Source organism: Tuber melanosporum, assembly GCF_000151645.1.
Source record: "Tuber melanosporum whole genome shotgun sequence assembly, scaffold_8, strain Mel28".
In the NCBI taxonomy this organism is placed as follows: Eukaryota; Fungi; Ascomycota; class Pezizomycetes; order Pezizales; family Tuberaceae; genus Tuber; species Tuber melanosporum.
Window position 1 is genome coordinate 415919 of NW_003299128.1, and position 22949 is coordinate 438867.

The window sequence follows — 22949 nt, forward strand, 5'->3', positions numbered from 1 at the left end:
GTCCATCTCGCCATTTTTATTTTATTCCAAAATGAGTGACAAGGTCTCACTTACTTGGTAATCACGCTTGTTCGTGTGTGACCGTGAGTTGCGGTATGGTACTTGTAGGAGCACATCTATTATCATACAAACAAACAAACGACTCCAAAGCAGGATATCTCTCGTCTTGCTAATTTGCACTTGTACCGGTTTCAACCGGGTAATTTTTCCCTTCCCCCTCTACTGCACTCGAGTACAGTATCATACCTCCATCGTTAGTGCGATAAAGTTATCGGCTATCGGTGAGCCCGTGATCCGCTCTCCTGGAATCAAAAATACATTCATTTTAATTTATAGCCACGAGCTGAAGCCAAGCTGGCCTAGTATTTACTGTACACGGAAGGGTGCAAATTTTCAAAATCGCCCGCCGTCCCCGTCGAGCTACTGCACTATACTTGTATAGTATTCCAACTACCGTACCGGGTGAATGGTCGAATTTCAACCCTCTACGAGTAGTCTATCCCTTGCCAGCAAGCAGGCAACATCATCCACCCGAAATAGAGTGCCGGGACGTGATCTGTTCTTCCCATACCCTAAACTGTACGCGGAGTCTCACCGCACCGCACCGGTTCGTTCAGATCTGCGACGCAGTATGATGATACGTGGTGTGAGACTTTGGTTCATGGTGTGATATCGCTGCGGGTTTGACAAAAATTCATAAGACAGGAGGCTATTAATAATGCTGCGAAGAGGGAAAAGGTGGGGTCGTCACTTGGAGCCCTGGAGCGCGAGATGCTGATCATAGCTTGGAAATTTCTCGACAAATACGTAGCCATTGCATCCCCTCCCGTTCTATATCAGGCTCGACTCCACATCGCACCGACTATCAAACAACCGCCTCGAGAGCTGGTGCTATGTATAATAGCGGCGCGCGCTTCATTTCTCCGGTTCATGATTCGCGAAGCGAGTGAACGAATCTCCTCCTGTATTGACCGCGCTGATCGGGCATTGTGAGACTCCTTTGGTGTCGGAGAGATAGGGTATGGCACAGCACGGTATCTGGACCGCCGTATACCGTATCATGGGGACCAGATAAGATTGGGGAAAAAGTGAACTTTTTGATACATCAGCCTTCTGCGACCGACCTTGCTGCGGATCATTCGGTACGAGGGATCTGACCCGGCGCTGGTCTAATTGGCCTGGGCGGTAGATTGAGATGAACCGGAAATGCAATTATCCGAGTTACAGCTGTCGAGATACGATTTGGGAATCCTGGGTTAGAGAGTAAGTGGCGGGAGGGAGAGTGGGTAGCCGTGGTGGGCTCAGTCAGTTGAATGGAGGGTACCGTGTACAGTACTAGTACACTACAAATAAGGTGTTGAGAGGGCACCTACCGGTATGTATGTACTCGAGTACCGGTATGTGTGTGCTGGTTTTTCTGTAAAACTACTGATTATTTTTGGAGTTTCTTTTTTTCCTTTCCCCCCCCCTTTTTGGTTGCTGTTGTGCGTTGGTTCTGCTGCTGAGCTGCTCGTACAGGCTCGTACCCGCGAAGAAAAAAAGGGCTGCTACCGTGTTCAGATCACATCTCGTGATGATGGCGATGGTACTGTACTGTACCGGTAATGGTGGTGGATGATGGACGGCCTGTTTAAATTCAAACGGTCTTTCGGATACTCGCTTAACCCTCGTGGGGATTGTGAGGCAAGAAACGAGGGGAAGGGAAAAAAGGAAAAAAGAAAAGAAGAAAAGTGATAGAAAGAGAGCTGGTGGCTTTCATCGGATACTTGCGATGGAGGGGTGAACTTCCTATCCAGCGGAGATGATGTATTATGCCTTTTTAACTTAGCAGACCTCCGTTATTATTTCTGTTCACATTTGACCCGCGGGGAGGGGATCCTTGACCCACTGTAACTGCCAGATTGAGTCCAACCAAGGAATACAAGTACTGGTAAGTGAGTGCCTTGCAGCATATTCTGTACTCGTATTATCTTTCACGCCGCCGAGCAATAATACTCATAATTGTGCTTGATGGGTGAATATTATAAAACTTTTTGATACAAGTATCATACTCAAGTAGTTCAAACCATGGTAGCGCTCGCCTTGTTGTGGCCGCATAGAGCAGGTCGGGACGACTATTACTCGTACTGTGCTCGAGTAAGTGGGGAACCCCCGTCTTGGTTTAGCTTGGCATACGAGTGGGGATTCACTTCGACCCGACCGCAGCAGTGGACGGCGATCCTTTTTTCTTTTCTTTTTTCCACTTTTCCTCACAAAGTAAAAAAGGAAAAAACCGCGAATCGGTGGTGGCTGGCGAAAAAGAAAAAAAAACTGACGGACTCTCCTCTCTCCCCCTCCCTCCTTCCCCCGTTTGGGTCGTGTGTGATAGCTCTTTTTCCCAGGGAGCATACCGGTAATCGAGGGCAAAAGCTTTTGTGATGAGGGAGGAGGATAAGAGGATAGACTAACACGAATTCCCACCGCTATCCCGCCGACGGGAGGATGTACGAGTACAGACAAGTACTCATAGGCTGGTTTCTATATTATCATAAACCAACTTTGAATCGTTCCTGGTCCTGGTTTGCTGTGCTGTCTGGTGGCATTATCACATGAATCCCCTCAGGGAGTTTATCCGTCCTACATTACCGTGCTTTTTTTTCTTTCTTTCCTTTTTTCCTTCCTTTTTTCTTGTGGGACTGCGGTGCCGTCCGTCATACGTTGCTGTCCTAAATCATGATCGGTCAAGCCATGTGGTGAATTGCCCTCTTCATAGGGCGTCACTCGGAGATATCTCGCCTGCTCGGTAAATCCATCGTGGTCTCCGATTCATCTCACAATGTCTTAGGCGAGGTGAGACACTGCAGGTGTTCGCTTTCGGTATGGTACCGAGGATGCTCGACCTGCATAGGGTTTGTTGTTATGATACCGCACAGCAAGTTACCTTCCAAACTACGCAACTATGCTACGATAAGATATTTTTTTGCCTATTAAGTGCGCATGGAGAGGGCCTGATTGGATATGATACCGGCTAGGAAGCGGTGGCCAGATGGGGCGCGATAGTCACCCCCATAACTTGAGTACCGTATGGTACTACAGTACTGTGCTCGAGTACACTTCCCTAGTGGGAAATCAACAGAAAAGAATCGAGAAGGGGGGGTAGGGGGGTAGGGGGGTAGGGATTCGAAAGCCATTCCCCCCTCTCTTCCCAAGTTTTTCGCACACAAAAAATAATAATTCGTTCGTTACCGGGTGGGTGGCTGTTCGCGGCGCTCTAGTTTTTCGGTATCCTGCCCTACCCTACCTACCGCGAGTTCTTTCGGGAAGGCTTGAATATTTTTGGAAAGGCTTCCGGGCAGCTAGATTTCCCAACTCTTTTCTTGTTCGCTACGGTGCAAGCACTGTGTCCCCAGGGGTTTCCAGGAGTTACTGTTTTTTCTTCTTCCCTTTCTCGTGCTTTTCGCATGCTGTGGTTCCGGTCTTACCAACTCGTGGGTTTTTGTTATGAGTGGAGGGAGGAGGGAGGGAGGTTGAGTGGTGCGCTCGATGAAGGGGACAAGCCGGCAAGTTGCAACCTGGAGAATGGTTGCGTGGGTGTCGAATAGTGGTGGATGATTGATGGATGGGTGTTGTTATGGATGGATGGGGGGGTCCTGAGGCAAAAGAGGGAAAAAAAAAGAAATTTTAGCGAAATGAAGATTGGTTAGGTTGCTAATATCCTTTTTGTTTTTTGGTAGTCTTTGTGTTACAATTAATAAATCCTATTTAGGCACATCCAAGTGCGACCGTATTGGTGGGAATCTGGAAAGTAACATTTTCAACCACCAACGACACGTCTTATACCCAATCACTTGGAGTGGGGATTTTTTTCTTTTTTCCCTTTTCCTGTTTCCTTTTTTCTTTCTACAGGTACAGTACAGTACAAGTAGCAAAGCCTCAGCTCGTTTTGTTTTTCCATTGCCTGCGTTTTTCTTTTTTTATCCTTTATGGAGCGTCTATTACTGTAGGGGGGAATCTTGGTGTTCAGAGTTATCATCGGCTTGAGCCGAGGTTCTTGGTACGAGTAATGTCAATAACTGCTCTCGAGTTATTTGACCACTCACATTCGTTCCAAAGTGCCCAATTCCAATATGGGCCTTCATGTCATCATCGGGCGAGGGTTCGATTTGAAAAGGTATAACAAATGCAATGATCTACGATTATTTTTGCTTCTTTTTGCACCCTTCTCAACCTGGAGGTAGAAGAAGCCAGCTGTGGGAAAGGACAATTCTATTTTGTATGCGAAGTTACTGAACGCTTCCGGAGTTCCGTCCGCTATGTCGCTGTGAGATTCTTTCTTTCTTGTTGGTCATGAAAATGTTTTTGTTTTCATGCTTCAATTACTTACCTTGACCGGTTGATATCAGTTGTAGAGAAGGGGGTTACCTTCTTGATGCAGTGCCCTCTCTCTCGACCCTATCGATATCACTGGATTCCAGGGAGCGAGAAGGGAGCGAATACACTTACCGGTGCTCAGGGAGGGACTCTGTGCGGTCTCCATCTCCTCCTCCTCAAACTCAACTCGCAGCACTCTTCCCCCTTCCCGTTTGAGGTCTTTTCTTTCTTTCTTTTTTTTCGGGGAGGGATTCCTCCCACTCATTCATTTTAATCCAACCCCCCCTTTCGATCTTGACAGCACGCAATTCCACGCATACCCCAATTCTCCGGGACCCGTTCGTGGGTAGCAATATGAAGTCTTAAACCAGGGCCTGCCAGTTGCGCGGTTTCCCTTCCTCGCACCTCCACCTCCACCTCCTGGCTTCCACGTTTCCCATTTCCGCCCTCTTCCCTGTAAATCGGCACGCTGCGGTATTTCAGAGTCTTTTTCATTTTCATTTTCTACCCTTTCCTCCGGATACAGTGCGGTGCGGTACGGCGCTGTACTTGTACTTGTACTGTACATTTTCCAAACCAAAACCGCGGAACGCTGCATCACTATATATCATCTGGAACAGCGCAGCCTTGCCCTGGGGACTTTTTTTTTTTTTTTTTTCCTTCTAAAAAAAAAGAGGGAGAGAGAGAGTCGTCTACATAAAGTATTTTTTTATATTTTTTGACGACGTGAGCGGGAAAAGTGGCCTTTGATCTCTTTTGATTTCATCTTCACTCTTCCCACTCATCCTCTTCAACTCATATATCCCGCGGGAGCAAATACTTCATGTCAACTTGTGACTCAAGGACGAGCTCCCCGGCTCGGATTCGACGTTTATTGGTGACTTGCTTCTCATTGGGATAGACTCTCTTCCCTTCTCGGACGGCAGCTCGAGGTCAGGTGGGGGGTCAACAACGTCGATCTTACCAGTATTCGGTCTTCCATATTTCCTCAGTACGGTACCGTATATATCCCCTAGTTACTCACTCACCCGCCCAGAGTCGGTCTTGCGCGGGAGTTGCAAAGGGGAATTTTTTTTTTTTTAAAAAAAAAAGGATTAAATATATTTCAAGAGGGGGGGAGGTGGGGGGAGGTCGCAATTTGGGACCACCAAAAAAAAAAACGTTTTGGAAATCATCGCCATAAGTGCTGTGTTTGAGAAGGGCTGATACAAAGAGCCTTCTTTCCTGAGGCATTCTCGGACAAAAGTGTATGTTTCCACCGGACCCGCCGCATAAGGCTTTTTTTTTACCTTTATTTTTTTTATTCCCTTACTGAGCCGTAACTATATAGAAACGCATTTCCAACAACCTTAATTATTTTTTTCTTATTTTTGAAAAAAAAAAAAAAAAGCTGGGGTGGTGGGCGCGCACCGGTCAGTATCATGCCTGATGCGTCCCTACTATCATCGCAACATCATCTCCCTCACGATAACCGCCACCACACCATTGCCGGCTCATTCGCCGCCGTTGACGCCCGCGGCGGGGATACGGTGCCGGGTTCTATGGGCAACAACAATAACATGGAGGGTCACCGGAGGAAACATTACTTCTCGTCTTCCTTGCCTTCCTTGCCTTCCTCGCCTTACGCTTACCAACCAAATGACCATGTAGGCTATGGGCACAGAGGGACCAACAGCAGGAGCAGTAGTAGTAGGAGGGATGGTAGTGGTGGTGGGGAAGATGGTGGAATCAAAGGCGTTGAAATCTCGGTGCAGACCAACATGAGACACCCCAACACGCCAGGAATTAGTCGGGCTCATGCCCCAGACTTGAGGATTAAGATCCCGAAGGTGGGATACGGAGGCCAAGATGGGGGTAGTATAATATCTTCGACTCTGGCTTCGTCCTGGTCTGTCAACTCTTCGAGTGCATCTTTGAATAGATTCTCTGAAAGTACTCTCACTATCACGGAATTCCACACTGATAATTCCAAGCCGAGGAAGGTTGATTCTTGCGTTCCAATGCTCACTCTCAACAAGGTAATTCTGTGGCAGAAGAAGTCCTTCTCGGACACCATCTCCGGGATAAAGTCTAGCTTCAAGGCTAGGTTCCTGGGAGGAGCAAAGAAGGACGGTCGTGATGAGGAGGGTCTGCAGAAGATCTGCTACTCTCTTGTCAACCTACCCGACAAGGAGATATCTACCAACATGGGCCATACAGTCTTCAAAAGGCAGTCTCTCACGCTGCTTGTAAAGGCTCTGAGGAATAAGCAGTTCGAATTGATACTCCCCTCTATTCCAATGACGTCTAGGGGTCTGGAATCCGTCCTGGCCGGCGATGCCGAGGAGCAAGGCCATGGGGGAAGCTTCGAGAGGTTCATCTCCATGCTTCCCGAGAGCTGCAGAGACATCTCCGAGAAAGCCAGCCCCCTCGGCCTCGTCCCCAAACTACTACCCTACGGAGAAATATCCGCCAACGCCCGCTACATAGCAAGTTGTTTCTGGACGTGGTTGTGTATCATAGACGGTACCACCTCACCTCCCCTCACTTTTTTACCTTTACTAACTTCTGCCACCCCACTAGACTTGACAGAAACCCTAACAGGCGAAGCCTGGGACAAGGCCGAATCCGACCTTCTCAGAATCTTCTCGGAAGACTTCCAAGATCTCCCATCCTCTCCATCCTCCACCACTACAACTACTGCAACCACCGCCTGCTCCCCGCCGGCGCCCATCAGCGACATAGTGAAAGTCTCCACAGCGCTGAGAACAGTTATAGACGAAACATCCCTCCACGAATTCCCCACCATCATCAACGGTAGCAGCAGCAGCAGCAGCGCCAGCAATCACATGAACGACGACCACCTCTGGCGCCCCATATTTCGCGAAGCCGTGCGCGAAGTGATCATGGGATTCCGCGCCGAGCGTCCCCTCCTGGGGAAGAATAGCGCTAGCAAGATCGACCTAACAGAGTGGATGCGTGTCAGGATAATCACAATCTCAGGTACGACTAACTAACCAAACCCAACCCCAAGGGCGCAGGCACAGGCACAAGTTCGAGCTAACAACCCCCAAACAGTTCGCCCATTCATGATAATAACCCGCGCAAGCCTGGGCCTTGACCCTACGCTCTCACCTTTCGGCAATCCCCTAGCAGCAGACTACCAAGACCTCCTGCTCACTTCGAAAAAGTCCAACAGGAACAACCTGGCGAAAGTGGAGTGCCTGCTGCAATTGATCATGGGATTACAGAACGACATAATAGGTAAGTTACTCCCCCCCCCGTTTACATCACAAAATATCACTCTGACAAGGACTGCCCCCACTTTATCAGGCTGGGAAAAGGATCACAAGACAAAGACGCCGCTCAACACCGTCGAGATCCTGATCAAGGACGGGAAGAAACCGACGAGGGCCCTGGCCCAGGTGATAGCGATCCACAACAAACTAGTCGAGCACCTCGCCAAGTACGGCGACCGGGCCTGGTCCGATACCTTCGACCTACCGCCCCTGACGCCGCTACCCGGACAGTTCATGAATCACAATCACCACCACCACCACCACCACCACGGCGATGTCATTGGCGGGAATCAGGTTTTCACGGTGCAACTGCCGCCCGTGTCCAGCGGGGGCAGCAGCAGTAGTAGCGTTGGAGGGGGGAGTCTGAGGGTGCTTGCGAATCACTTCTCCACCACAAGCGTTAGCAGTTGGAGCGTTGCCTCGTCCCTGAGAGCTGGAGGTGACGGGGTGGGGGATAACAGGGACTCTCTCCTATCCACCAGGAGGCCGGGAACAGGTTGCTCCGCCACGGCCGGCACGAGCAGTGAGAACTTGAGAAAGTATCTTGAGTTGGCTGTTGGTTTCTCGACCGGGATGGCTAGTTGGATGGTGGATAGTAGGAGGTACGTTGTTTGATGGGGACAATGGTTGGATGTTTCTTCTTCTTTTTCCTTTTTCCCTCTCTCTTGTTTCTTCCTCTTCCTCTTCTTCCTTTGATCGACAAATCTTAGTTTATACCTATTCCTTTTCTTTGTATCCAAGTTTATTTTATTTTATTTTTTCTTCAGTACTTACTTCATTTTCAAAGAGTTTGTTTATTTTTTCTTCTCCACTTTTTTTTTTTTTTTTTTTTAATTTTTACTTGTACTCTACAGCTTTCTTTTCTTTTTTTTCTCTTCTTATTATCGGTTATATATCGGTTGTCGGTGTTGGTATCGGTCGGACCAGGTCAGGTCAGGATGGATCGACGAATGAATCGGGAATTAGAAAGAAGGGGAAGAAGGTTGGAATTCACCACTAGTATTTTTTCGGTTTAGTTTTTTTTTCAGTTTGCTTTTTTGTAACTTGTAAAACTTCACCTACTGTATGTACAGTATATATACGAATTTAACCACCAGTAATGGAAGGAAGGAATTTTTTTTTTAACATCCATAACAAAACAAAACAAAAAAAAAAAAAAACTTGCCCTTTCTTTTCTTTTTCTTTCTTTTTCCGACTTCCTTCCACACATGGTTGTCAAAACGGTTTTTTATTCTATATTATGATATCATACATATACCGGTAGATAACAAGTATGATACCGTACCGTAATCATACAAGGCAAGAAGAATTGTAAGAATTGTGGAAGAAAGAATATTTCTCGCGCCGCTCACGTACAGTACCGTATCGTACCCCCTCCCCCTTCCAGGCTATGATACTAGTCAACCACTTCTTCCTCCTCCTCCTCCTCACCGATGCTTTATCAGCGATAAGTTCACGTGCCACCTCGGAGTCATGTCTCACTCACCTCACCTCGCCGCCCCCGCCCAAACAATTCGTCACAACCCCTCACTCGTACACCACTACACTATTTGCACTCACCTTACCCCAGGTGCATACCAACAGTGCCCTAATAACTTGAACTGGATCCCGCATGACACACCGGTCACTGCCCCTCTCTCCTCCTCAAAAGGACCAAAAGGCACATCGGCGCGGATGCGAGCCCCAAAATCTGGCACTAGGGCCCTAGCGAATTCTTTTTTTTTTGGTGTTGGAAGTGGGATACGGTAGGATAGGATGTCCCTGCATACGTAGATCTAGCGGAGCGAGGGGTTGAGAGGCGATTAGTGGGATATCTGTGATTGATTGCGGTATGATACAACTTTTTACTGTGGGTTTTGACGGGGCGTGGTCCGAGTGCTTCCATGGGGATTTAACATCCATGGAGTGTTGGCTTTGGGGAGGTCGTTACATTGGATGAGGGAGGTCAGGTGGGAACAAGCGCTAAAAATAGCACGGTATTGGTGTTGCTACGCTATCCATAAGGGGACCATAGACGCGGAATATGAGTTCAGAGTTGGTTTAGTCATAAGGCTTATTGTGCGAACATCAATATGGCAGCTCTTAGAAATATTGTGGGCGTTGGTGCATGGGGGACTTTACGAGGTCTAGGAGGCGCTGATGACCAATTTCTGGCCCACACAACACGTGCTGCAGGGTGGCCATACTCTCCGCCTAGTATGATATAATTTATGCGGCTATTTATCACAATGACGGGTATCGATTCACAGCCTCAACCCTAGGATATTGGTAAGATACCGGTAACGTGCAAGTTGCTTTGTATAATTTAATGGGTTGCTAGAATTAATTGATAATTTCCCAAGGCAGACCCAACACGAAATCCCCCCAAAAAAGGCAATATGAAAAAGCGAAAAACGCAAAAGCAGTTATCTATCTGAGGACTGTCTAAGCTCCATTTAGGCCTAGACATGTATTTAGATCAATTGAGTGAAAGCCCTGTTGATAGGGCTTCTGATAGGCGTAACTTCCTTCCAAAAGCCAACTGTAGCGACGGCACGCTTGGAGATTCCAGCAGGTGTGAACTCAAATTTCTCGTACACCTTTACTCCATGTCAGCTATTGGGGCCCCGAAACAAAGTTTAAATCCTTTTGGACACATACCTGCTTATAAGGACCGGAAGCGCCAAATCGGTTTAGTCCGAATTGCTCATGCGAGAACTTCTCCCAACCCAACGTACTCATAACCTCGACCGACAGAACTGGGATGCCATCAGGGATGACAGATAATTTGTACCCCTTGTCTTGAGCATCGAAAACTTCCCAACAAGGAAGCGAAACAACTCTCGCAACAAGGTTGTGGTTATCCTTAAGGTATTTGACGGCATCAACACAGATACCTACTTCGCTGCCGGTAGAGATAAGAGTAACGTCGGCATTCTCTGCCTCAACAGCAACATATCCACCCTTGATGGCTCGCTCGATAGTGGAGTTTTCAAGTTGTGGAAGGTTCTGTCTGCTGAGAGCGATAATGCTTGGGGTTTGCTTAGATGTAAGAGCTACATAGTAGGCAGCGGAAACCTCGTTACCATCTGCGGGACTTGGAGATTGTTAGTTTCTACTGCGAGAAGAAATTGTGAAGAATCGTGAAAAAATACCGCCAGACCATGCAATTAGGTAGAGCACGGAAATGAGCCAATGTCTCGATAGGCTGATGGGTAGGTCCGTCTTCGCCAAGACCGATGCTACAGAAATTCAGTTTATTGTGCATAGCTAAAGACGGAGTGCACAGGGTTATACGTACGAATCGTGAGTTGCAACGTGGATGCATCGGACATGGCTCAAAGCGCTTAGTCTTACAGAACCAGCGGCGTAGGACACAAAGTTCAAAAAGGTTCCGCCAAAAGGGATAATGGTGCCATATGCGGCAAGACCGTTCATAATACCAGCCATGGCATGCTCACGTACACCGTATCTAATGTAACGACCGGCATAGTCCCCAAGCCCTGTCGACGGGGGCTGGAAGTCAATTGCTTCCTTTGCCCTGGTAAGATTGGACCCAGTCAGATCGGCGGAGCCACCAATAAGCTCCGGAATAATGGGATATAATTTAGAGAGAACAGTCTCGGAAAGCTTCCGAGAGGCAACAGCAGCGTCAGTAGATTTATATCTGATGAACCCCTTGTTAGCGCGGCCGCATGAGACTCGGGACAAAATCAAATGAGCCCTACGTTGGCAAATTCTTCTCCCAGCCTTCGGGGAGTCTTCCATCAAGTCTCCTTGCGAAATCCTCTGCTTCTCTGGGGTATTCGCTTCTGTACTTGGCAAACAATTGCTTCCATTCCTCCTCAGCAGCTGCTCCCTTAGAAGCAGTTTCCCCATAAGCCTCATAAACACTGGAAGGAACGTCGAAGCTCTTTTCAGGATTAAATCCGAACTTAGTCTTAACATTCTTAGCATCATCAGCCTTAAGAGGGTTTCCGTGAACACCTCCGGTACCCGCGAGCTTGGAGCCGAAACCAATGGTAGTGGTAAGCTTGATAACAGATGGCTTGTCGGTGACAGTCTTGGCCTCGGCAATGGCCTTCTCAATTGCCTCGAGATCGTGGTCTCCGTCCTTGACGTGAAGGGTGTGCCACCCATAAGCCTCGAATCTCTTCAGGACATCCTCAGTGAAGGCACAATTGGTGTCACCATCCTATAAAAAATTAGCAAGGCCATTCCACAATTGGCCACTAGGATTTCTTACAATCGAGATATGGTTGTCGTCATAGATAGCAATAAGATTCCCCAATTGTAAATGTCCAGCGGTCGAAGCCGCCTCGGAAGCAATGCCCTCCATAGCACATCCATCACCAAAGTACAGGTATGTGTAATTGTCAACAAGGTTATATCCGGGCTTATTGAAGACGGCAGCGGTGTGGGCTTGAGCAATGGCAAGACCGACAGCGTTGGAAAAACCCTGGCCGAGAGGGCCAGTGGTAACTTCGACACCAGGGGTATCAGCTGCCTCAGGGTGACCAGGCGTCTTAGATCCAATTTTCTATAACACGGTTAGTATCATATATTGCGCGCCGTAGGAATAGGCAATAGTGCGCTTGGATGGGCTAAGTCAAAGAATTCCCCCGTCATAGAGGGTCCCCTTCGGATCCTATGCCCCGGTGCACGCACCACTCAGCAGGTAATAGAGTATTTACTTACACGAAAAGCCTTCAAGTCGTCAATGCTGAGGTCGTAGCCAAAAAGGTGCAACAGAGCATATTGAAGCATGCAACCGTGACCGTTACTGCAAAGGTTAGTTCACTGATTGTCCATATCGCCATTTCAAACCTGTAACGCACGGGTGAAAGGCTCGGGCAGACTTACGATAGAACAAACCGATCCCTATTGACCCATGAGGGGTTCTTAGGATTGAACCTCATAAACCTTCAGAAATCCATGATATCAGCAATTGAGCTCTAGGGGTATTAGCAACATGTTGAGAATCCTACTTGTTGAAAAGGACATGAGAAACGGGGGCCATTCCCATGGGCGCACCAGGGTGGCCGGAGTTTGCCGCGGAAGTAGCATCGATCTAGAAACAAAAGGTTTCAGCTTTATCCACCGAGGCATGGGGAAGGGGACAAGAGGGAAAATGTTAAGCCAGGAAGGATTTAACATACCGCTAAAATACGAATTGTGTTGATAGCCAATTGGTCGAGTTCGCCGTAAGTCATGATGAGCGAATGAGTATCTGAAGTAAGACTGGTGTTCGTTTCGACTTCGTTCTCACGAATATGTCTGAGGGGGGAAAGGGGGGGAAGGAAAAAGTAGACAAGATATAGAGGGGTAGAAAGGAAAGGAGGGGTGGTAGTGGCTGGGAGGGAAGGGTTTTTCTTTTCTTTTTCTCCCTAGTTGTGGGGTCGCGGGTTTTACGTCAGTCTCATCGCGGTCTGCTTGATGTTTTTTGCGGTACGCTTTGTAATCCCGCTTGTCATCTTGATAAGGAAGCCAAGTCCCATTACTTCCGTTGAATTTATGAAATTATGGGGGCAGGAAAGACCACTCAAGTCCTCGCCGATTAAAGGTGAATAATAGGCGTTCGGGGAGACGGGCTGGGGATATTGGGGGTGAAAGCGGGGTTTAGGGCAAAATCCGTTATCGTGACTCTAAGCTCGCGTTTGATACAGTGCCCAGGACTTACAGGTATAGATACTTCTGGTATCATACTTTGGAGCGAGATTCTGCTCCATCGTGTACTGCACATTATCTTGCCAGAGGGGCTACAAGGGCGCGACTGGGGTGAATGGTATTTAACTGGTAAGTTAGCTGGAGAAACCTTTTTATCGTGCGAACCGGAAGCCCAGTTATGATACCTTGGTGCAGAGATAATGTAGTATTATGGAGAGGTAAACAACTGAGAACAGCTAGCCCACCAAATGAAATATCAAACCTTCCTGTCATATGTTCCGAAGGCAAACTATTTGATATTTGTCGTCCTAATTCCTCGCTTGGCTACTATCGTATAGCTCGCAGAATGCCCACATACCTGCACAAGTACAGTACGAGTACAGGACCTTAGACACACCCCGCTCAAATACACGGTTCACTACTAATTAATCAAATATTTGTAACCACTACACAGAAGCCAATTAATTGGGACTGTATCTGGACGGGGCGTGTCTTTGGGTGTTTCGCGGTCGGTAGTCCCTATCCTTTTACTCCGCCTACGAGTAGTTTTCTAACTCTGCAAAAACCTTCAGCAGAATCTAAAAGGAGTATACCGATGGTTCGATTGGCATAGATGTCCAGAGATAATGTGCGCACGATAGGGCGGGATCTCGCGATGATATCAACTCGTATTAACTCTCAATATGATTTAATACATGATTAGCACATCCCATAGAGGGCAAACAACCATTCACCACCCGGGAGCTCTTCCATGTTGTCGCACATGTCCCACCCCTCATCGCGTCTTCCCTCCTCCCCCTGTACTCGAGTATTACCCCTCCCCCACCCTAAGAATGGTGTAATACCAATATCGGTATGCGAGGCGACTGGTGTTGAAAAGGGTTAACCTATCAGCGATTCAACCGCTCCTTTCCGTGAGTTTAAGATGGAATTCCGAGCAGTTATTCTCCGGCTAAAGGCGGAACTTGGCGGTCAAGGGTATCTGTCAGGCAGCTTCGGTGCTTGCTGGTAGGGGTGCTACGGTAGTTCTCCCCCGTATTCTAGGCCTGTTGGGATTTCGCGATGAAGGACGCATGTCCCCTCGTGTCCCATTTACTTGAGCTTTTAGGACTCCCAAATTTGTGCCTCGATGCCCCGACAATTTGAAACGTGGAAGGCTATTATCTGCTAAGTTAGCCATTTCCTGGCTTTGAGAACACTGTACTCCGTACTCGAGCATTGCAGTTTGCAAGTGCGTCGCGGCGCCCGGGATGTTTGGTCATCGTGTGGGTTTGCTCGCACCCTATTCTCCATCCTAGTGCTTAGCAAATTGGATCAGCAAGGTATCGTAGGGCAGACACAATTCGCCAAAAGCGAACATCCACCCCGGGAATGTCCACACCATTCGCCGTACACCAGCACCCGGGCTCATCTACTACTCGAGGTATGCATCCGCGCATGCAGGACTTCCTCTCGATTTGGCACTGGTAGCATATCTAGGGCGTTCGCCAATTCCCGAGAACTGGTTGGCTCCGATGGTTTCTGTGGTGCTGCAAAAACTCTTGAAACCAAATCCGTTGCAAGGTTACCAGCGGAAATCGGCCCGCCAGCACGATAGGCTCAGTTCGACGGGTTGACAGAATCTCGGAAAAAAAGAAGTTACCCCGAATAATTGGACCTTGCGCTAGGACGTTAGAGTTGCCTCTCCCAGTAAGGTTTGTTGTTTTTCTTTTCTTTTTTTTACTTGTCTCGGAATGCAGGTTCCAGGGGAGGAAATTCCGGACTGCCCAGCACATGGTCCGTTTACTCGAGTTCTTACGGCAATGAGATCCAGCACGCCTGCCGGCAGTGTGCCGATCCTATACTATGTCAGGAAAATGCTGATTCTTCTCGGGGGCCCTTGTCTCTGGATCCGGAGATTATATGATGATGCTGGTGTAAAGAAGAGAGTGGGGTCAAGAGTTTTTACAGTCACTCCCACCAGTACTGTACCTCACGCCCCATGGAGTATTACAGTACTGTAGGTACCATCCTACTTACCTAACTCCTTATCCACACCAAGGGCTCATGATGTTTTCACGGCATCGTAACCCCACCAGACACCAAAAATTATTACCGTTCATCGTACCGTATTCTTAACTAGGAACGTGATTCCGATGATCAGGCACAAGTCTATATCACGAGCATAAGCACAAACCAGGATCTGTCCATTTACAAAAATTCAGCTAAACATTTGCTAATTAACGATTCATAAAGTACTGTGGAATTGTGGAGGCGTGTGGCAGAATCTGAATTGTGCCCCGTTGGGGGGAGGGCATATTTCGGGAGGAAAAAAAGTATGATATTATTAATGTTGGTTCAATATCCGGATGCTGTACTTATTTACCTCGGAGCCGATTCGAACATGCTTGTAGTGTAATTTACAAGCAGTCGGGGCCCAGCAATTCGTAGCTGGGGACGTTTAAAGAAATCAGGTTCTGATAATACTGTAGTTGACCTGTGGGTGTGTGCCCAAAGGTAGAATAGACCTATCGATTTCGAGAAGGCTGGTCTGAAGTCCTTCCAGAACATCTTGTTATTCCACTTGGAAGGGCTCTGATATGTCCAATCATCAGAGTTTCTGGGTAGATCTTGGACCTAACAGGCCCTACCATGATAACTTAGTGTTGTCATTCTATGCCTACACCGGTATCACCCTGCAATATTATCAGTAAATTCGGGACAGCCATAAAGCTTTCTGTTTCTCATGGTTAACCGCACTCCACCCCAGGACAGATGGTGTGCATTATACGCACCGTGCCGACAGTCAAAAATGACTTCTAGAATACATTTTGAGAGGCTTGCTAATTTCCTTCTTCCGATTCATAGATATCCCAAGATAGGTTTTACTTGTCTATGCATCAAATGTTGACAGCAAAATTGTTTTGTCTCACAAATAGAGAACCTTCTAGTCTATCCGTTGCTGAGTATTATAGGCGCTCAAGTCTTTTGGCATTGGTGGGGAAGCTCTTGTTAGATGCTATTATCAAGTATGATACTAGTATAGCTTAGTCATTCATTAGGAAAGGAAGGGAAAAAAACAATCATACTCCAGTATCTTACTTGATAAAGTATTGGGACACCTTGACATTATTTGTACCTGACTTGGCGCCAAGCGTCTGAATACTTGTTCGATCCCGTTAACAAAATCTTCTTGAAAAAAGGTGCTGTGACAATATCTTGGATGCAACAAAGTACTGGTATCATACAAGCTTGCGCCAGGTATTTGCATAGCTTGAACTGCAAATGTTTGGCAGTCTTGTAGACTACCGGTACAGTACTGGTACTTTGGTTGCCCCTAATACATCGCCACAGTAGGGGCTTGTGGGTGGCCAAGTAAAATAAAATTTCAGCCGCGGCGCCTACTTGTATCAGCCTTTAAATTAAGTTACTCGATGCACACCACATACCAGAGTGTCATAGCCACAATCTTCAAGTTCAAGAGATTGTTCCGTCAATACCCTCTCGCTTCCCCTATTAATCCTTCTCACTGCCTTTCCTTCATAATTATTCATCGTGGTATTGAGACCCTTCCTTCATCACCTCTGTATACACCGCTCTTTCCACTGCGCAGGACGGCTGCACGTCCCTGATTGTTCCCGCCGCCGCCCTTATCCCTATTTCTGGGGTTTCTCTTTTCTTTCCAAGATTCTTACTAACAGGTACGATATGTGCTCTCTTCGGGCCACGCTGTACTCCCCTGGAACAACCCCCTTCATTCTTGACATCAACTGATTGCATTCGCCGATCGCAGTATTTACACACATATCTAAACTATGGTTCGACCTCTGCGCCGCTCGAGTCCCATAACCTTACTATTAGCCCTAGTGCTTTTCCTCGGCTTTATAATTTTTATCCTTTCACCATCAAATCCCGTGCCATCAATTCCAAAGAGCAAGATCGCTTCATCGTCATCCACACGAACATCACCCAACTCGCCTCCCCCGGTTGTCCACTACTACCTTAACAACCTTACTACCTCCTCCGACCCTATTGGTAGCCGTGAAAAGGTTTTAGTTTTAACCCCCGTGGCTAGGTTTTATGATGAGTATTGGCAAAATCTTTTGAAGCTTAGCTATCCTCGCGACTTGATCGAGCTCGGATTTATCGTTCCCAAGACCCGCGAGGGTAACACAGCATTGGCCAAACTAGAGGATGCCGTTCGCCGTGTACAAACCGGGTCGAAGAAACACAGATTTTTGGGGGTGACTATTATTCGACAGGATTTCGAAGCACCGGTGCCCCAGAATGAGAAAGAGCGGCATGCGCTTTCTGCCCAAAAGGAACGAAGGGCGGCCATGTCTCGTGCCAGGAATTCTTTGCTGTATACCACCCTGGGAACGGAGACAGCCTGGGTCTTGTGGTTGGACGCAGATATTATTGAAACTCCGCATACCCTAATTCAAGACCTTGCATCACACGATAAGGCCGTAATTGTTCCAAATTGTTATCAAAGGTACACCGAGAAGGGCAAGGAGAAGATCCGTCCGTACGATTTCAACTCGTGGCACGACTCAGATACTGCCCTTGCAATGGCTGGGAAAATGGGTCCGGAAGAGATTATTCTTGAAGGATATCATGAAATGGCAACTTACAGGTCCCTAATGGCGTACGAAATGGCGGAGGGTGGAGATCCACACCAGGAGACCGAGCTCGATGGTGTCGGCGGAACAGCACTGCTGGTCAAGGCGGAGGTACACCGTGATGGTGCTATGTTCCCTCCATTCCCATTTTACAATCTTATTGAGACCGAAGGCTTTGCAAAGATGGCAAGAAGGCTCGGTCACCAACCTTATGGATTACCAAATTACCTGGTGAGTTCCGCATATATCTATTGTATTTGAAGATACGATTTTAATGAATTAGGTTTACCATTATAATGAATAATTGGCGTAATTGACCGCATTTTCTTCTTCCCTTCCGATTCGTGGACATCAATGTGCTACTCGACCGGTCCCTGTGCGCATGTCCTCAGGTTCATTCTCTCTCTTTTTTCCTTACTCTTGCTCCATATCCCCCAAGAATTCATGCTCATCGACTTCAATAGACAATTGACATGTTTTTTTCTTGGAATCCTTTTTCCTATCCCGTTACGGTGTCTGTTTTTAGTTCATGTATGACGTCCTGTGTGAATAGTGTTTTTTTCCCTTTGCTTTGTTGCTTTTTTGTTTTTTTGCTTCAAAAGGGAGGGGTAGACGGGTCGTTCTCGGAAGAAAAACATGGAGTTACGTCTTTACCACACATTCAATTCTGTGTGCTTTAGCTTGTCAATTCTGCTTAGTGGTTCTATAATTGTGTATCTGATCACCATCTAATATCCTGTAGAGCTACCCTTTCAGGAGAGGCCTAGGTAGCAAATACTAGTACTCGAGTATCCAGAATGCCGGCCCCATCAATGAGGTGGTATCTCCAGGGTGGTAAGAGCCATGCCTATAGAGTAAGATCAGAGGCGATACTGGATGTTGGTAGCTGTGATACTTGTAGTAAGGTCTAAATTTATAGAAAGCTTATTGCACCCACCGCCTAGTCAAACTATACCACAACCGGTCAAGCCCTTGCCGTTAGTTCAAAGAGGTCGGGTCCGAGGACCCTGGGAAGAACTTTTAAAAAGGCTGTTCCGCAATATAGCCTCTCTTAAAATCCTGCGCCTTCCAAGGGGGATTGCGGAAATCCACCCGGCGACCCCACCATATCCGGGAAGCAACCCATCCCAACAATTGCCCCTGGCTCTCTGGGGAGCCATAAGTCTGTCTGGATATGGAATTTAATAGGCCGAATTTTTTTATCCGTCCCGCAGGTACCGAGGTCACCTGGTGGGCCCTATATTACGGTTTTATTACAGATTTTGTTCCGAAGACCCAGCCCAGATAGTCGTGAGAAAGCATGTTTATTCCATCGCTGGACTTGATGGACTAACCCACCCCTTCCCCGACTGTTGGGGAGGCTTGCGGTCATTATTTCGAGCCTGTATCGGACCATATGACCTCAGCATACAGTTACTATCTTACTTATCCTTTTCCATACCCACAGGCACGCGCGAGAACAGACCTTGAAGGAGGAGCTTCGGGGCAAGGTGGAGGCCGGGGATGAAGGTGTGGTATGGCGCCCGTTCTTTTTTCCTTTCTTCTATCCATATGAGGAGTCCGGCACTAGGTCTCGGACCGATCCACAAAGGCTAAACGGCACTACCCATGGCTATATGCTATGAGGACTGGATGACAGAATATCTACTGTCTCACTGCCGTCCGCTCCCCAATAGCCGTAGATGCCGTCTACCCTATTCACACTCCTCCCTTAGCACTCGAAGCCTGGCCTCACGAAGACGCTTGAACCCTAGGTTCCCGGAGGAGAGAGAAGGCATTTGGCCGCTCCTTTCCCAATATATGACTGGCAAAACAGCAACGGAAGTGAAAAGAGGACTTCCGCCACGTTCTATCATACTTTTTTTTTTTTTTTTTTTAGCAAGCTGTATCTCGGCCGAAACCTCCATAACTATTCCCATCTACTCCTTTGCCCTTTGAGTGCGTAAAGGTGCCTAAGTGAGAAAGAATCGGGTAGAAACCAGGTGAAGTAACGTGCACGAGTGCGAATTGATGATCTGGAGAGTTACATAAAGCAGGTCGATTCCAGTGGTGAGGCTTGGTTATCACTTCAAACAGACACCTCAGTCCATTCTTTCAAGAACGTGGGATAAGAAAGAGAGAAAAAATCACCAAATCTGCACTTTCACTCCTTTTCCTGCTGAGAACTTTTTTTTCTAAAAAAAAAATCGGCAAATGAAGCCAGCTCAGCATGCTCTTGCTTTGAGTGTTGCGAGTCTATGCAGTACTGGTGGGCTATCTTGAGAAACTCTAAATATTTTCTGGAAACAAACTAATACCAATACCTCATTTTTTTTTATATTAGCATACGCTTTGCCGCAGATCCCATACTACGCTTCCAAGTTCCCGCAGCACCCACAGAATTTGGGCCATGCAGGCAACTATCCAAAGTACTGGCAAGGGGAGACCTACGCTCCTGGGAGTAACCGAGAGCCTATATACTACGACTGGAACCCAGAGCCCGAGCCACAAAGAGCACCACCACGCCCAGACTTCGCAGGGACCAGGCACCCGGCGAAGGGAGCCATAAAGTACTACGGCGCTCGGAACTTCCCCACCAAGTCGGTCGCTGAACCTACCGGCGCCGACGCACCGAAGCCCGAGCCGGAGAACGCCTCTTCGAGCAATGTCAAGATCACCAACGATACGCCGTCCGGCCCGGTCAAGAACGACAAGAGTTACACACGCATTAGGAAGTCCTCGTCTGTCGGCGGCCCTGGCCCTGCTCCTGCTATTGCGGAGAAGAAGAAGAAGGCGGTGACCGACAAGGGCGACGCGGGATCCACCACCACCACCTCTGGAGAGGACGTCTCCGACGACCTCTGGAATTCCTTCTCCTTCGGCGTCGTTAGCGATACTTTGAATTACCATGATCCATACGAGGGACGTGAGGGCGAGTACAAGCGCAAGACTAACGCAATATCCAAGATCGAGAAGATGATGGGCAAGGAGTACTCCGCCAAAGAGATAGCTGACGCCTCCAGTACATCCACACCCTCCAACTCTCGGATCCCCAGTCGGGGCCTCCAGCACAGACGCCGAGCCCCAAACCCTAAGCCCATAACTTACCAACATCTCACAACCATCAAAGAGGAGGAGGAGGAAAAGTACTACGAACCTGAGTACGACAATGACCACATCCGTCTCTTCGGCTACGACATCCGCGGCTACGACCTACCCACACTTAAGCTCATAGACGCCTACGAGCGGGAGGCTCGTGAAGCGGGGGTGTTCCGCCCCTACATGTACAACCCGCACATCCCAGACCTGACAATGGACGCCGACGGCAACTGGAAAACCCCCGCCGCCCGCCAGCAACGCCTCGCCAAGCGGAACTGGCCAGAGCACATCCGGGCGAAGGCCGAGAAGATGATGCATAGCGCGAGGAATATGCAGGAGAAAGGTCAGCTGGTAATCGACAATGACCCCACTTACCAGAAATCCCTTAGGGAGAAGAAGGAGCTGGCTTCCGCTCAGGGCACGGCTAAGCCTGAAACCACGAAGGAGGAAGAGGACCCCTTAGACTTGCTCCCGTCAACTAAGAAGGGCAAGGGTTCTGTTGTGCCAAATCGTAAGGCTTCCATGAGCGGCATGTCGAATACGACGAGCCACCCGCCACAGAACACCCAACCGGGCTCCAGCACTGCGAAGGCTCCGAAGCATATAATGCAGAAGCAGCCGAGCAAGCTGAATAGTACTGCTGCCGCACACCGTAAGGACACCAACAAAGCTCTATTGAATAAGCAGATGCTGCTGCAGAAGAAGAAGCATCCGATGTCCATCTTCCCAAAGCAGGGCATATTCAAGGGCGGGTTCATGAAGAATCATATAGGGAAGCGCGATACCACATACCCTGCTGGGCACGTATTCATCCACTCGCTCCCAAAGCTCACCAATTCACAAAATATCACTCGTTGGATACATTGCTAACAGAAGTTTCCAATTAACATGACGATACAGCCCAGAGTACCCACCGGGAACCATAATCACTCGCAGGAAAAAGTGCGACGATGAGGGCAAGTGTGCGACGGTAGCCCAGCCCGTGGACATCCCCGCCCCAGCTGCCGGGGCGAAGACCTTCGTTGTCAAGCAGATCACCGACGGACAGACCCAAATCCACCCCTGTGCCGCGCCCCAACCCATAGAACCTGCCCCCGTCCACCCCCCCGTCCACGTCGCCCCACATACCATAACCGCTCCAAAAGTCAAGGTTCCCACCCCATCGCCCGAAGTCCGAGTCCTTAAACAAGCTCCTGCACCCGCACCCGCGCCCAAAGCCGCCATCCAGAAGGCGCCTACTCCGCAGGCTCACCAACCAGCCACTGCCAAAGAGTCAGCACAACCCCACCTCGTGGTCACTTACGTCCCCGTAGTTAAGCCGGGCCATGTTCACCACCTAGAGGAGATAACGGAGAAGAAAGTCGAGGCCCCGAAACCAAAGCTAGAGAAGGTTGAAGAGGAGAAGGAGGTTGTTAGGATGCCTTGCGGGTGTGAGTGTTCCTCGTGCTCTTCTTGTGAATACGATACTGCTCCAGTCGGTACGTGCCCCTGTGGGGATCCCGAATGTGGGAAGGGACCCGGGGTGTGTACCTGTGGCGCCCCGGGGTGTAATTGCAATGAGCGTGCACGGGGTCCTAGGAGCATTTCCAAATCCTACTCGAAGGGGGTTAAAGACGTCTCGCGCAACAATGGTCCTGGCCGTAATACCTCTGGGGCTAGCAGCGGAGGGCATACGCACAGGAGAGGGTACAGGTCCCCGTCGACGCCCGCCGAGTTGGAGGCGTTCTGGAGGAAGCAGGTCCCTGGTGCGTTTAAGAATGATTGAGGGCCTCTTGGGCGGTAGAGCGGGTGGTGATGGTGGTGGTAGTTGGAGGGGGGGGAGGGCAAAAGAGAGAGGAGGGAGTTGATTGTATTGTCTTAGGGAAATCACGCTCGATATGAGCATTACACTCCTTTATATTCCTTATTTTCATCTTTTACTCCCCCTTACATTCTCCCTTTCCCCTCCCTTCCCCTCCGCTCCTCCGCCCCCCTTCCAAACACACCATCGCAGGTA

The 22949-nt window shown here is 48.6% G+C and overlaps 3 protein-coding genes; 2 read left to right on the plus strand and 1 right to left on the minus strand.

Annotated features, from left to right (window-relative positions):
- Positions 1 to 6110: 6110 nt before the first annotated feature.
- On the plus strand, positions 6111 to 8779 carry GSTUM_00011094001 (uncharacterized protein; the record flags this gene model as incomplete). XM_002841708.2 has 4 exons in its annotated part: positions 6111 to 6855; positions 6913 to 7332; positions 7408 to 7593; positions 7663 to 8779. The coding sequence occupies 4 exons, from the start codon at positions 6111 to 6113 to the stop codon at positions 8241 to 8243; spliced, it is 1932 nt and encodes a 643-aa protein (XP_002841754.1). The 3' UTR covers positions 8244 to 8779.
- A 1129-nt stretch (positions 8780 to 9908) lies between these two features.
- On the minus strand, positions 9909 to 12963 carry GSTUM_00011095001 (uncharacterized protein). XM_002841709.2 has 12 exons: positions 12767 to 12963; positions 12596 to 12678; positions 12471 to 12530; positions 12306 to 12390; positions 11854 to 12147; positions 11502 to 11802; positions 11426 to 11451; positions 11336 to 11346; positions 10909 to 11274; positions 10763 to 10849; positions 10269 to 10704; positions 9909 to 10207 (listed from the first exon to the last, which is right to left on the minus strand). Exons 1-12 carry the CDS (start codon positions 12818 to 12820, stop codon positions 10082 to 10084), a joined length of 1929 nt encoding a protein of 642 aa, XP_002841755.1. The 5' UTR covers positions 12821 to 12963; the 3' UTR covers positions 9909 to 10081.
- Positions 12964 to 16715: 3752 nt separating this feature from the next.
- Positions 16716 to 18868, plus strand: GSTUM_00011096001 (uncharacterized protein). XM_002841710.2 has 3 exons: positions 16716 to 16954; positions 17047 to 18106; positions 18159 to 18868. Exons 2-3 carry the CDS (start codon positions 17069 to 17071, stop codon positions 18177 to 18179), a joined length of 1059 nt encoding a protein of 352 aa, XP_002841756.1. The 5' UTR covers positions 16716 to 16954; positions 17047 to 17068; the 3' UTR covers positions 18180 to 18868.
- Positions 18869 to 22949: the final 4081 nt, after the last annotated feature.